A 10,999-nucleotide genomic window follows, 5' to 3' on the forward strand; every position below is an offset into this window, starting at 1 on the left:
TCACTAGGTACCTACCACCAGGTGAGATCGCAGTCAAGGGCTAAAAAAATGTATCGAATAAAAAATAAACGCCCCTGGATGAAACTATATAGCAACGAGCAAATCTTTGTACTTTTTATTTTATTATTACTTAGGTAGGTAGTAGGTACATGCGCAATGATTTAATTTCTTTGTTAGTTATTTTACTTATAATTCTTTATTACAGGTAGCTGTACCTGTCTAGTAGTGTAGTTTGAGTTTCAGTTCTCTAATTAACAATTTAGTAATCTCTATATATAAAAATGAATTGCTGAATGTGTTGCTGATCGCAAATCTCGAGAACTGCTGAACCGATTTCGCTAATTCTTTTTCATAATATTCCTTGAAGTACGGGGATGGTTCTTACGGAGAGATTTTTTTTAGTATCTAGTAGGTAGGAGAAAACCTACCTATATTAGGCTGCTCTTTGAAAACTCGGTAGACATCTAAATATAAATACTTAGTAGGTAGGTACGGTGGATTTAGAGGTTTTCTTATACCTACCCTACCTATACATAAACCTTATAGATACCATGCCTGAGAGTTCTCAAAGGTGTGTGAAGTCTACCAATCCGCACATGGCCAGCGTGGTAGACTATGGCCAAAACCCTTCTCAGTCTGAGAGGAGACCCGTGCTCTGTAGTGAGCCGACGATGGGTTGATCATGATGATGATGATGATGATAGATACCTATCCTGTCTGCACTAAGAAAGCATTTGAGAAATTCCAACATGGTGCGGACGAAGTCGAGTAAATTAGCTAGTTATGTCTACTATAAAAAAATCAAATTTTAGCGTAGTAAGCGCCATCTATTGCCATTGAATAAATGATAATAATAGAATAGCAAAGCGTCCATTTTGACCCGTCATCCTACACCATACTTGCCTACTTGCCATGTCCCAAATTAGAACTCGCCTAATCAATACGAGATAGTTCGTCAGAAGGCAAAAGGCCAGAGCAGAGGGCGACACTAGCAAGTCATTCTGCTACTTTATCAAGTATTCTTTCTAAATAAAAACTTAATAATTCTAAGTAAACCTTTACCTGTTTTTTTTCAATTTTAGTGTTATATTTGATAATTTGAATAGTTTATTTGATTGTTTTTAAATTTATATTTTCTTAAAAGTAAGTAAGTTGACTTGCTATTTCACCGAAACGACGCGGTCCGCTTCCAACTCACAGCAGCCGAACGCGAAAGCTATAATAACACCGCCATCTTGCGTTATCTGTGTCAACTTGAAGTAAATTTGGTGAAGTAATTTTGTGATGTGGGCACGATAGCCGTAGAAAATATAATACCTATTTGTTTTGCAATCGGTAAGTTTACGAAATAAATACAATTGGCGCAAAATTCAAGTAATCAAAAGTGCATACATTACTTTTCTAAAAAATGTCGCGACGTGCTTGCATACTTTCCGTAAAACTCTCTTCGAATAACCTATGGGAAAACTATCGATTACCCCGTCAATTCAACAAAAAACAGTGTAAAATTTATTGATGTAGCGTTAAAAATGTTTTTTTAATTTCCAGGGCATTTCGTTGATCGATTATGAGTTACTAAAACAAAGTGAATCATGTCAGACGCGAGGCAAGTGAAAGTGGACAACTGGGGAATTTACTTCCTCCAGAGACTGAAACATTTCTTCAATCGCACCGACTACTGCGACCTGACACTACAGTTCCAGGACAATGCGCAGCTCAAGGTGCATAGGCTGGTCCTCAGCGCCTGCACGGAGTACTTCGAGTTGCTGGAGCGCACGTGTGAGATGTATGATGACTGCTTGGTGATGCCCGACGATCTGCAGGCGGACGTCGTGGTCCCTATCATCAACTTTATGTATACTGGACAGTTGGAATTTAAACTAGAATTATTGGAGAAATTGTATCAAACATCCCTAGTTATGGATCTGCCCATACTCACCAAACTTCTTGAAGCACATCGCCCTATTAAAAAACAACCACCCGCTAAGCCAGCTAAGCCGGCCTTCTCCTCTTCTGCTAACTTTTATACAAAAAGATATTCAAAACCGCCCACTTCACAAACTCCAAACCAAAAAACTGTAGCCAGTAGCAGCAGCAACAAACGTTCATTCTCTACCGCTTTTGACAACACAGAGTTGGATAATATTGATGTACCTAAAATGAAAAAGCCATCCTCAGACATATTTAGCAAAGCAGAATGCATTGTTAAGAATGGTAATTCGTCGTCTTATCAGTTTCCAGTATTCTCAGACAAAAATAAACATTTGTCTTTGAAAGAGCCTCGTCCGACTCGGTATGAGCTGCCCGAGGAGTTAGATGAAGAACACCTATTTGACAACTCTTTCACTAATATATCATATGGTTCCAAACCCTTGATGGTTCATCCAGAAACAGTGACTAAACAATATGCGCCTAAGAGAATCAATTTATTTGATGAAGGTTCGAGTACCAGTCGATTTATGAGCGGCAGTGCCAATGATATAGTAGAATGTAGAAAGATCTCCACTAACGAAAGCATCTTTTTAGACCCTTTGGGTGACAGTGTGCAAGATGAGAGTACTTTCCAATCAACTTCACATAGTGACCCCAAAGACAATAGTCTTCTTTTTGATCAAATATTAGAAAACAAATCTTCAAAAATAACCATAGAGACCAAAAATAGTGCTCAAACCCAGAATTTAGATCACGCAAAAATTATCAGTGAAGTGCTCAAAAAATATCCACATCTAGTTAAGAGCAACAAAAACATTAAACTAAAAATTTTAAACACTACTAAGACTAAAAAGACTAACTCAACAACTGAAGAAAAGGCAAAATCTAAACATGAAACTCCAGATTTCACTTATGAGTCTGATGTTCTTAATTCGAAAGAAGCTGCCAAACTTATTGCATTAGGAGCTGAGAATGTAGCAGGACCATGGATTTGTCTCATTTGTGGTACACCAGGAAAAGCTTTGCATTTTACCTCCTATTACAATTTCCGTAAACATCTAGTAGAAATTCACAATGAAAAGCCAATACCAAGTATTTGTGAATATTGTGGTGTAAAGTCTCAGAAAAGAAACTACATTGTTCATCATAAACTAACAAAACATGGAGTGCCAGCGCCACCTGCATACCATTTTCCAAAATGTAATCATTGCAGTTACATAGCTCTTAATGAAGCTCTTTTAGTAAAACACAAAACAAATCATATTTTAGACAAGGCCTTTAAATATAATTTGCCTTCAACTCAAATGACACAAATTGCACAGAAAATTGGTAAAAAATATCCTAATCAATCAATTGACAAAATAAGTAAGCTGCAATGTGTTTATTGCATGAGAGTCTTTCTGCGTGAACACAATCTCTATGCTCATTTAAAGATTAGTCACAAAGAAGCAGCAAGGAATGACGGATTAATTGATGATTCAGAGGAAGAACAAGAAGAGGACAAGTTCCCCTCGAACTTGAAAACAGCCAAAAATGAACCTTCTGAAGTTAAATTAGAAGTTCCTGTTTCTTTTGAAAACTATGAAGATGTCAATGAGCAATATCAAATTGAGCAAAAACCAGATGGAAGTATTTGCGTATCAGCTAAAAAACCTCGTGTTTTGTTGCCGTCTAATAAAAACAAAATATTAAATCTTGGATTCAGCTCTGCACCGCAAAATGTACCTTCAGTGACACATTCTCGAAAAACAGATTCAATGCAAAACATTTCTCTTAAAAGAAATGAATTTTCACAAAATACATATCATTCTCAAACAAGACCTACTCTCAGCCAAGATACTGTGATAATTGATAATGATGAGTATCTTCTACAAGATAATCAGCTAATCAAGAAAGAAAAAATGGGAGCTGAATATTTGGTATCCCATACTTCAAATGATGCTGAATCAATTTTGCCTACAACATCTGTGGAGTATCATAGCGTTCACAACTCAATCCCTGAACGTAAAATGTTAGATAAAAAATCAACACATATGAATCAACCCTACCAAATAGTTGTTTCAAGTGAAGAAGAGTACAAAGCCCTTATGCATTCTAATCAGGCTATTTTATATGATGATGGAGAGCCAAATAAAGCACTGCCTGAACTAGGGGAACCTGATAACTCATCCTTAGGAACAGGACCAATAGATTTAGACAATACACAATCTAATGACATGATGATAATCCCAGAGTACCATATGAATGTTCCTGAAACAGTTTCTGCAGATAATTCAAACATTGTAGTAGTTTACAGCCATCCTGTTGAAGAGCCAAATAAACAGTATTCACTTATAACAACACAAGGCCATTTTGTTCAGCCTTCAGCTATAATAACACAAAACTATGAGACTGTGACAACTTGTACTCCAATGGTGCATACACATACTGCAGTGGAGAGTTCTTGGCAGCACAATATCCATGCAACTATAAATAAACTTCCCGTACCTCCCTCAGAGGAATTGCAAACAATGACTGTTCCAATGGAAAACCTCCAAAGTAACAATTTAAATGAAATCACAGAAGTTCAGTTAACAGCTGCACAACCAGTAACAATAGAAGTAGCGCAAACTGAAACAAGTACCAACACGTTTGATGAATCTAATATCATAACTACTATTAGTCAGCCAATTGACAATCCATTAATATGTCAACAAAACACTGTAATTACTCTTGCAGATGCCACTGTTCTTAGCAATATGCAACATGAAGGTCAGATCCAATCTCTATCTAATATAAATAATGATCAAATCAATTCTGTTACTTCATTTGAAGGCGAATCGGTCAACATGATTGAAGAACAAACCACAACTGTAGTTGAAGTTACTCAAAACTCTCAAGAGTCTCTAGAGTCTACAGTTGTTGAAGGAATATTGCATCCACACGATACTGGTACTCCATCAACTGAAATAATCACAGTGAATGAGGCAGAAAATAATCTAACTTGTGGTTCAATCATTGACGATACAAATTCTCTAGGGAATACCACAGTCTTATCAGAAAATACTGTCAGTGAACCTAACCCAATCACTGATGACTCTTCAGTCACAGAAGCCGTAGAAATCAATGAAGAGGGAGAACAATTTCGAGAATCTGGTATAGAAGCTCACATAGAAGAAGAAGAAGAAACAATAGAAAATATTGCTAGAGATATTAGCGAAAGTCAAAATAAGGAACAGGAAGTACCCTTAATCGAAATAGCAAAAGAACACATAGAAAATTTGACTTCAGAATGGTCAGAAGAGGAGAATGAAATAACGGTAGCAGTGCAAAGTAGTGTGTCAAACGCTAATGCAGAGGAACAAAATGATGACGTCGCTGCTTTAGCTGAACCTGAAGAATCCATTGAAAATATTCAAAAAGAAGTGGATAAACAAGTGTTGGGTGGGTTAGCAGCAGCAGAAGATAACATTCCATCCCTGAGTGATTCTCCTGCTAATTCACAAACTGATACAAAGAAAAGTGAAACCGCAGCACCTATTTCACATGAAAAAATCTCATCACTACTCAATGATTGGGATGATAATGATTCTCAGGAAGAAGATACAACTGCCAATAATGACAATGACCAGAATATACAATCTTCGAACATTGAAACTCCAGATGAAAACATAAGTACAGTAATAATTGGTAGTGTTACAAATGTTAGCATTGTTACAGATGATAGCAATGGTACAGTTGATAAAGGTGAAATAAATAAGAATGATAATATTAAGAGTTTAGTTAGTGATTGGGATGAGGACGAGGAAGAAGAAAATAGGGATTGATCTGAAAATATATTGATGTTAAATTATTATACTTACATCACTGTACGCTTGTCCCACGGCACGGCTTCTGCGTTGTTTGGTGGTAAGGGGCTGTGTTTTGGTCAAAAGAATGCTGCCAGCTTGACGGGCATCTTTGACCTAGGGTCTGACTTTTTGATTAACAATGTTTAAAAAAAATAGTTTTAAATAAGTAGTTAAGACATTTTAAATTATGTATTAAGCTTTTTTTGTATCAAATCAAATAAAGTAAGTCAGTAATAAATTAAATGAATTATTATTTTAATAAGGATCTGCAAGTTATACAATAATATAAATGTTTAAAAATATTAGAACTTAGATAATTTATGTGTTAAATATTTTAGTGTAACAGTAGGTATACATAGGTATTTTAATTTCAGTGAAACTAATATTTACTTAAGTAAGCAAAAATTATGTAAGTAGGTACCTACATAAAAATGGTTTATTTGGGAATTATGATTTTCTATAGGTTATTTTTTTATGGATTTTACAGCATCTTATTCATGCATTTTTAAAAATATATTCATTTCAGTTAATTAGTAGGTAGGTACCTATATTCATTATAACATAGGTACAGATTAACTTTTGTATTTTTATCCTATTTTGTATAATTCGCTTAAAAGGTCCAATACCAGTCAGATATCTTCAACACAAGAATTGTCTTTTTATGTATAATGCACATAATATATAAATAGTAAAGCATTAGTTAAGTAAATATAGCATATTGTAATGAGGAATTGTGGGCATATTATTGTAATGTAATGAAAGGTTTTAGGTTGCATATTATGTTATTAAGTAGGTATTTTATAATTTTAAACTTATTTGATTTAATATTTTAATCAAAATGTGTATAATGCGTAAAAAATGACTTCTCACGCGCCATGTCACACTTTGTGTCAAATTTCATGTCCAAAGTACGATTTTAGTCCTTATTTTAAAGGTAAACCGTACTTTTGACTGACCCATAGTTAAAAAGGCGCGTGAAAATTGATTTTGTACGGACTATATGTACCTAAGCTAGGTACCTACCTACCTATAATATTAATTAAATAATAAAAATATAATGATTGTACCTCAGCGTTTTATTTAACTTTCTATTGTAAAATTACTTACTAAAATGTATAATATAAGTCAATGTTTTAAAATAATTTATTAGGTGTTCCTCAAGCTAAAATTATTCTTATGCTTATGGCATTAGGGTTTCTGTTTTAAACGAATAGATATTAGGCGTAGTCCGTGTACGCGACAGGTCGAGATGGCAATCGGGGTATGAGGCGGGAGGACGCCCCGCTCGCCCGCACCAGGTTAGCGCGGAGGTTCTGCGGGGTGTTCCCTCCCCGATTGCGATCTACCTATCGGATATTATTGATAATAACCAGATGTGGGGTCACCCATCAATTTACAAAATAACAAGCTGGATCAACATTACGTAACCAGCTCAATCGATGAATATGCGCTGTTGTAGGTGTACACTGTACCTACCACCTTAATAAAGTACAACTGATTATATTATTTTCTAATTAAAGGTGTCATATAAATAATTACAATTTTGTATAAAAAATAACATTTATTGTAATTGTTTCTATATTATACAAGAATTACTCAACTTTCAGAATTAACTGTCGTGCAAGCATCTAAGATCTAGCTCTACGAGAACCTATAGTCCGCTAGTTGAGGTGGCAATCGGGGTATGAGCCGGGGGGGGACGCCCCGCACACACGCGCTCGCCCGCACCATTTGTGCGTGCGCTGAGCGGGTGTGTGGGGTGTTCCCTCCCCGATTGCGATCTCAACCTGCCGCGTACCTACTATACCTATCTCAAAGCTTTTATCAAAATCTGTTCAGCAAAAGTTATTGTATATGAGCCTACAGAATTCTAAATAAGGCAGTAGAAATGGCATCTGCTCTGCAGAGCAGAATGTCGGTTGACACTTGTCACTGATGTTCATAAATAGAATAGAATATAATTTTATTCAAGTAAACTTTTAAAAGTGCTATTGCATCAAATAGTTTGATTTACCACTGGTTCGGAATGCAACTCATTCGTACAGAAAATAATTCGAACCCTCATTTCTAGCATTCAAAGCGGCATAAATTAAACTTTCGCTGCAAATAAGTCAGTTTTTACAATAACGCGCACTGACGTGTAAATATCCGCATGGTGACCACTTCTATAGAAATATTCTTAATTCTGTGGTTACAAAACAAAATGTGGAATGAAACTACATTTCTTTAAGAATAGTATTATTTTCTAAGGCTGTTTTCTTATCACAGTTAAAAATAAAAACCAAACAAGATTATATTAAAAAGAAATTAAATTAGATGACAATTTCTAAAGATATTGGTGTGTTAAATCTATTTATATACAAGAACATTACAAATCATTTAGTAATCTAAAATAGTAATTGTTAAATAAATTAATATAGTTATAGTGGGGGTGGTGTGAAGGTAAGTATAGAATAGAATGACTGTTAGGAAATGTCATTTCCAGGTGCACCATTAATGCATTAAGCTAGAAATATTATTTTAATAAAAGCAAAAGTGTGCCTGTCTCTTTTGGTAGAGATTGCTTGTATCCAGGATATACATGCCCTAGGATTTTTGTCCATCGGATTATTAATAAGAATAACACATGTGGAGAAAGTTAAAGGCATCATCAAAATAGGTTGACAGAACTATAAGACGTATATCCCTATAGCTTTGCTTTTAGACTTGTCAGTGTAATAGCACAGTCCTCACCGACCTGGGCTAGGATTTTGGAGTGATCCAGCGGGAAGCTGCACCCTCACATACAGCAGACAACTACATCCAAGTGCACAAAATGATTCCAAGATAATTAAAGAAGTGCATGTGCAAGTCAAAACCCACTGGACTAATGGGAAGAAGTTTCAGTTTGAAAGTATATACCTACCTAGTCAGGCTTAAATGCTTCTAGTTTTTAACAAAATCAGTCCACTAGAATTGAGAGATGTAGATGAAATGAGAATTGTACACTGAAAAGTCCAGACAACTTTAAATAGAGTTAAACATATTATGTAGTTACTCAAGTGTCAAAGTGACTGTCCTAAGAAAGGTGGTTAAAGGATTTGGTGAACGGATTCAATAGAATGTGACAATTCTATCCTTTTATGTTTAAATATGTAACAAGAAATCAATACAATTATTTAAAAACAAAACATCTGAAAGATGGAATAATTTAAAATTAACTATCATCAATGCACTGAACAGTTAAAACACAGGCTGAAAGAAAGCTGACCTAGAATCTTTTACAGTACACTGCAGAAAATAATGTTCATTGGACCTTTAGAAAGAGATAGCGGTTTTGTCACATAGGTATGAGTGACAGAGACAAGAGAGAGCTCTACAAAGCCAAAATCTCATTCTTAAGGTTGATGTAGGCACATTATTTTCTGCTGCGTATTGTAAGTTACTGATTATATGAACCACACCACACCATGGGAATTTCAATTCAAAATCTCTGCATCAGCCGGTGTGTTTTATCTATTATTATTACATTAGCTTATATTGCATTCATATACCTCACACACATAGGCCTCTCACTATGTTTTTTGCATGTAATTTATGCAAGCTACTTTCATAATACAACAGTAAAAATACTTTGCTGTACCTATGTAGCATAAAAATGGATTCTGTTTAGACAGATGATTCATTTCTATTTAAGAACACATTATTTTTAAAATACATGTGTAATGGTCATTATTTTATATAATAATGCTGATATTTAACAAACTAACAGATTTCCAATCACAGTACCAGGATTTCTACATCAAAATGCTCTTAAATTTGTTTATCAAATTAATATCTGTCACAGATCAAAGCACACAACTACTGTGTTCATAATAACTTTTGTATGACCTTATTAAGCTTTTTCAGTGCTACTTTAAACATTTCTATAAAATGTTTTTAATATTATATACAAAATAAATTACAATATTTACATACAAGTTTAAATTAGCACAATTTCATTGCCTAGTCATTAGATATGGAAACCAGGACATATTTGACCATGTAGGCAAGGAACACAAAGCCCACTACCACAAACAGGTTTGTCATGATATAGTACATGTTGGACTGCTGCTCAGTCATCACTTCACTGTCGGCCATGCTGCTAGTGCTGTCGAGATGCAGGATAGCCTCCTGCCGCTCCTTCAGCAGCAGTTCTATCTCCTCCACATATTCAGGGAACAGTTCACAGAACATTTTGTTTTTGAGATTGATTTCCAGAGATTCGGCCGCCAGGCAGCGCTTCTGGTTGTCCGATGTCTCGATGGAGCCGAGTGTCGGGGTCTTCTCCAGCATGAAGCTGAGCAAACCCGTCAGTATAGTGGAGATGGACCACGCGGGGTTCCATGTATCCGGATGGAAGTCGGTAATGCTAAGGCACAGTTTGGTGTTCGTCTTGAACCGCCCGTTCGGCGTAATCATGTAAATAGACGGCGGCTTGAATGGAAATTCCCTTGGAAATATAATTTTGCCGTGGTAGTATCCGCCTTCGTACGGACTTTTCTCTGGTCCTTTCACGACGTAATGCCACTCTAAAATATTCGATGGGACGGGCTCCGCGGTCACGTACGGCACAGGGTCATTCTTCAGCCTGAGGTAGTCCTGTTTCAGTCGACTAGTGGCTCCTGTAACCTTAGTTTTCGCCATTGTTTGCTGTTCTAACATGTAAAATAAATAAAAACTCTTACAGCAAACTATTGAGTGTCCACCACTGTTATACCAATAAAATATTAGTGTACATGATACGCAAAAGAAGTTTTACGAATTTAATTCGCTATATTTTATATTATAAAGATAATTTTCGCCACAAATCTAAATTTTAAGGAATACGTCATTACAATATTATATGTCATGATGTCAATTGTCAATGTCAAGTTTACATTGAAAAGCATAGACTAAAAATACCTATGAAAAATACCAAAATACAGATTATTCTAATGCCCGGATACACATGTGAATGGTTAAGTGCCGGTAAGCTGGCACGCCAGATATTAGCAGGTGTGTGCAGGTGGCTGTTTCTAGAAAGGCTGCGTACCGTGCCTATGAGTTGTAGCTGGCATGCAAGTCTCCCGTCCTACTTCCCCTTAAGGGCAGAAAAAATCAAACGTCTTGCGATCTACTGGTAGGTATGCATTGTACACGTGAGCTACTGGCAGAATGCCGATAGTACACATGCGAGTAGCTCGTTTTTGCTTCTCACTGGCATGCTTGTGTGCAAG

The 10,999-nt window shown here is 35.9% G+C and overlaps 2 protein-coding genes across 2 annotated transcripts; one reads left to right on the forward strand and one right to left on the reverse strand.

The window, feature by feature from the left end:
* The first annotated feature begins 1,185 nt into the window (after positions 1-1,185).
* Cp190 (centrosome-associated zinc finger protein CP190) lies at positions 1,186-6,828 on the forward strand. The gene is made up of 2 exons (XM_034977782.2): positions 1,186-1,335; positions 1,549-6,828. Exon 2 carries the CDS (start codon positions 1,593-1,595, stop codon positions 5,736-5,738), a length of 4,146 nt encoding a protein of 1,381 aa, XP_034833673.1. The 5' UTR covers positions 1,186-1,335; positions 1,549-1,592; the 3' UTR covers positions 5,739-6,828.
* A 1,155-nt stretch (positions 6,829-7,983) lies between these two features.
* Positions 7,984-10,626, reverse strand: LOC117990322 (ubiquitin-conjugating enzyme E2 J2-like). Its single transcript, XM_034977785.2, has one exon. It carries the CDS (start codon positions 10,443-10,445, stop codon positions 9,747-9,749), a length of 699 nt encoding a protein of 232 aa, XP_034833676.1. The 5' UTR covers positions 10,446-10,626; the 3' UTR covers positions 7,984-9,746.
* Between the last annotated feature and the right edge of the window lie 373 nt (positions 10,627-10,999).

Source organism: Maniola hyperantus, chromosome 17 (assembly GCF_902806685.2).
Source record: "Maniola hyperantus chromosome 17, iAphHyp1.2, whole genome shotgun sequence".
NCBI classification, from domain to species: Eukaryota; Metazoa; Arthropoda; class Insecta; order Lepidoptera; family Nymphalidae; genus Maniola; species Maniola hyperantus.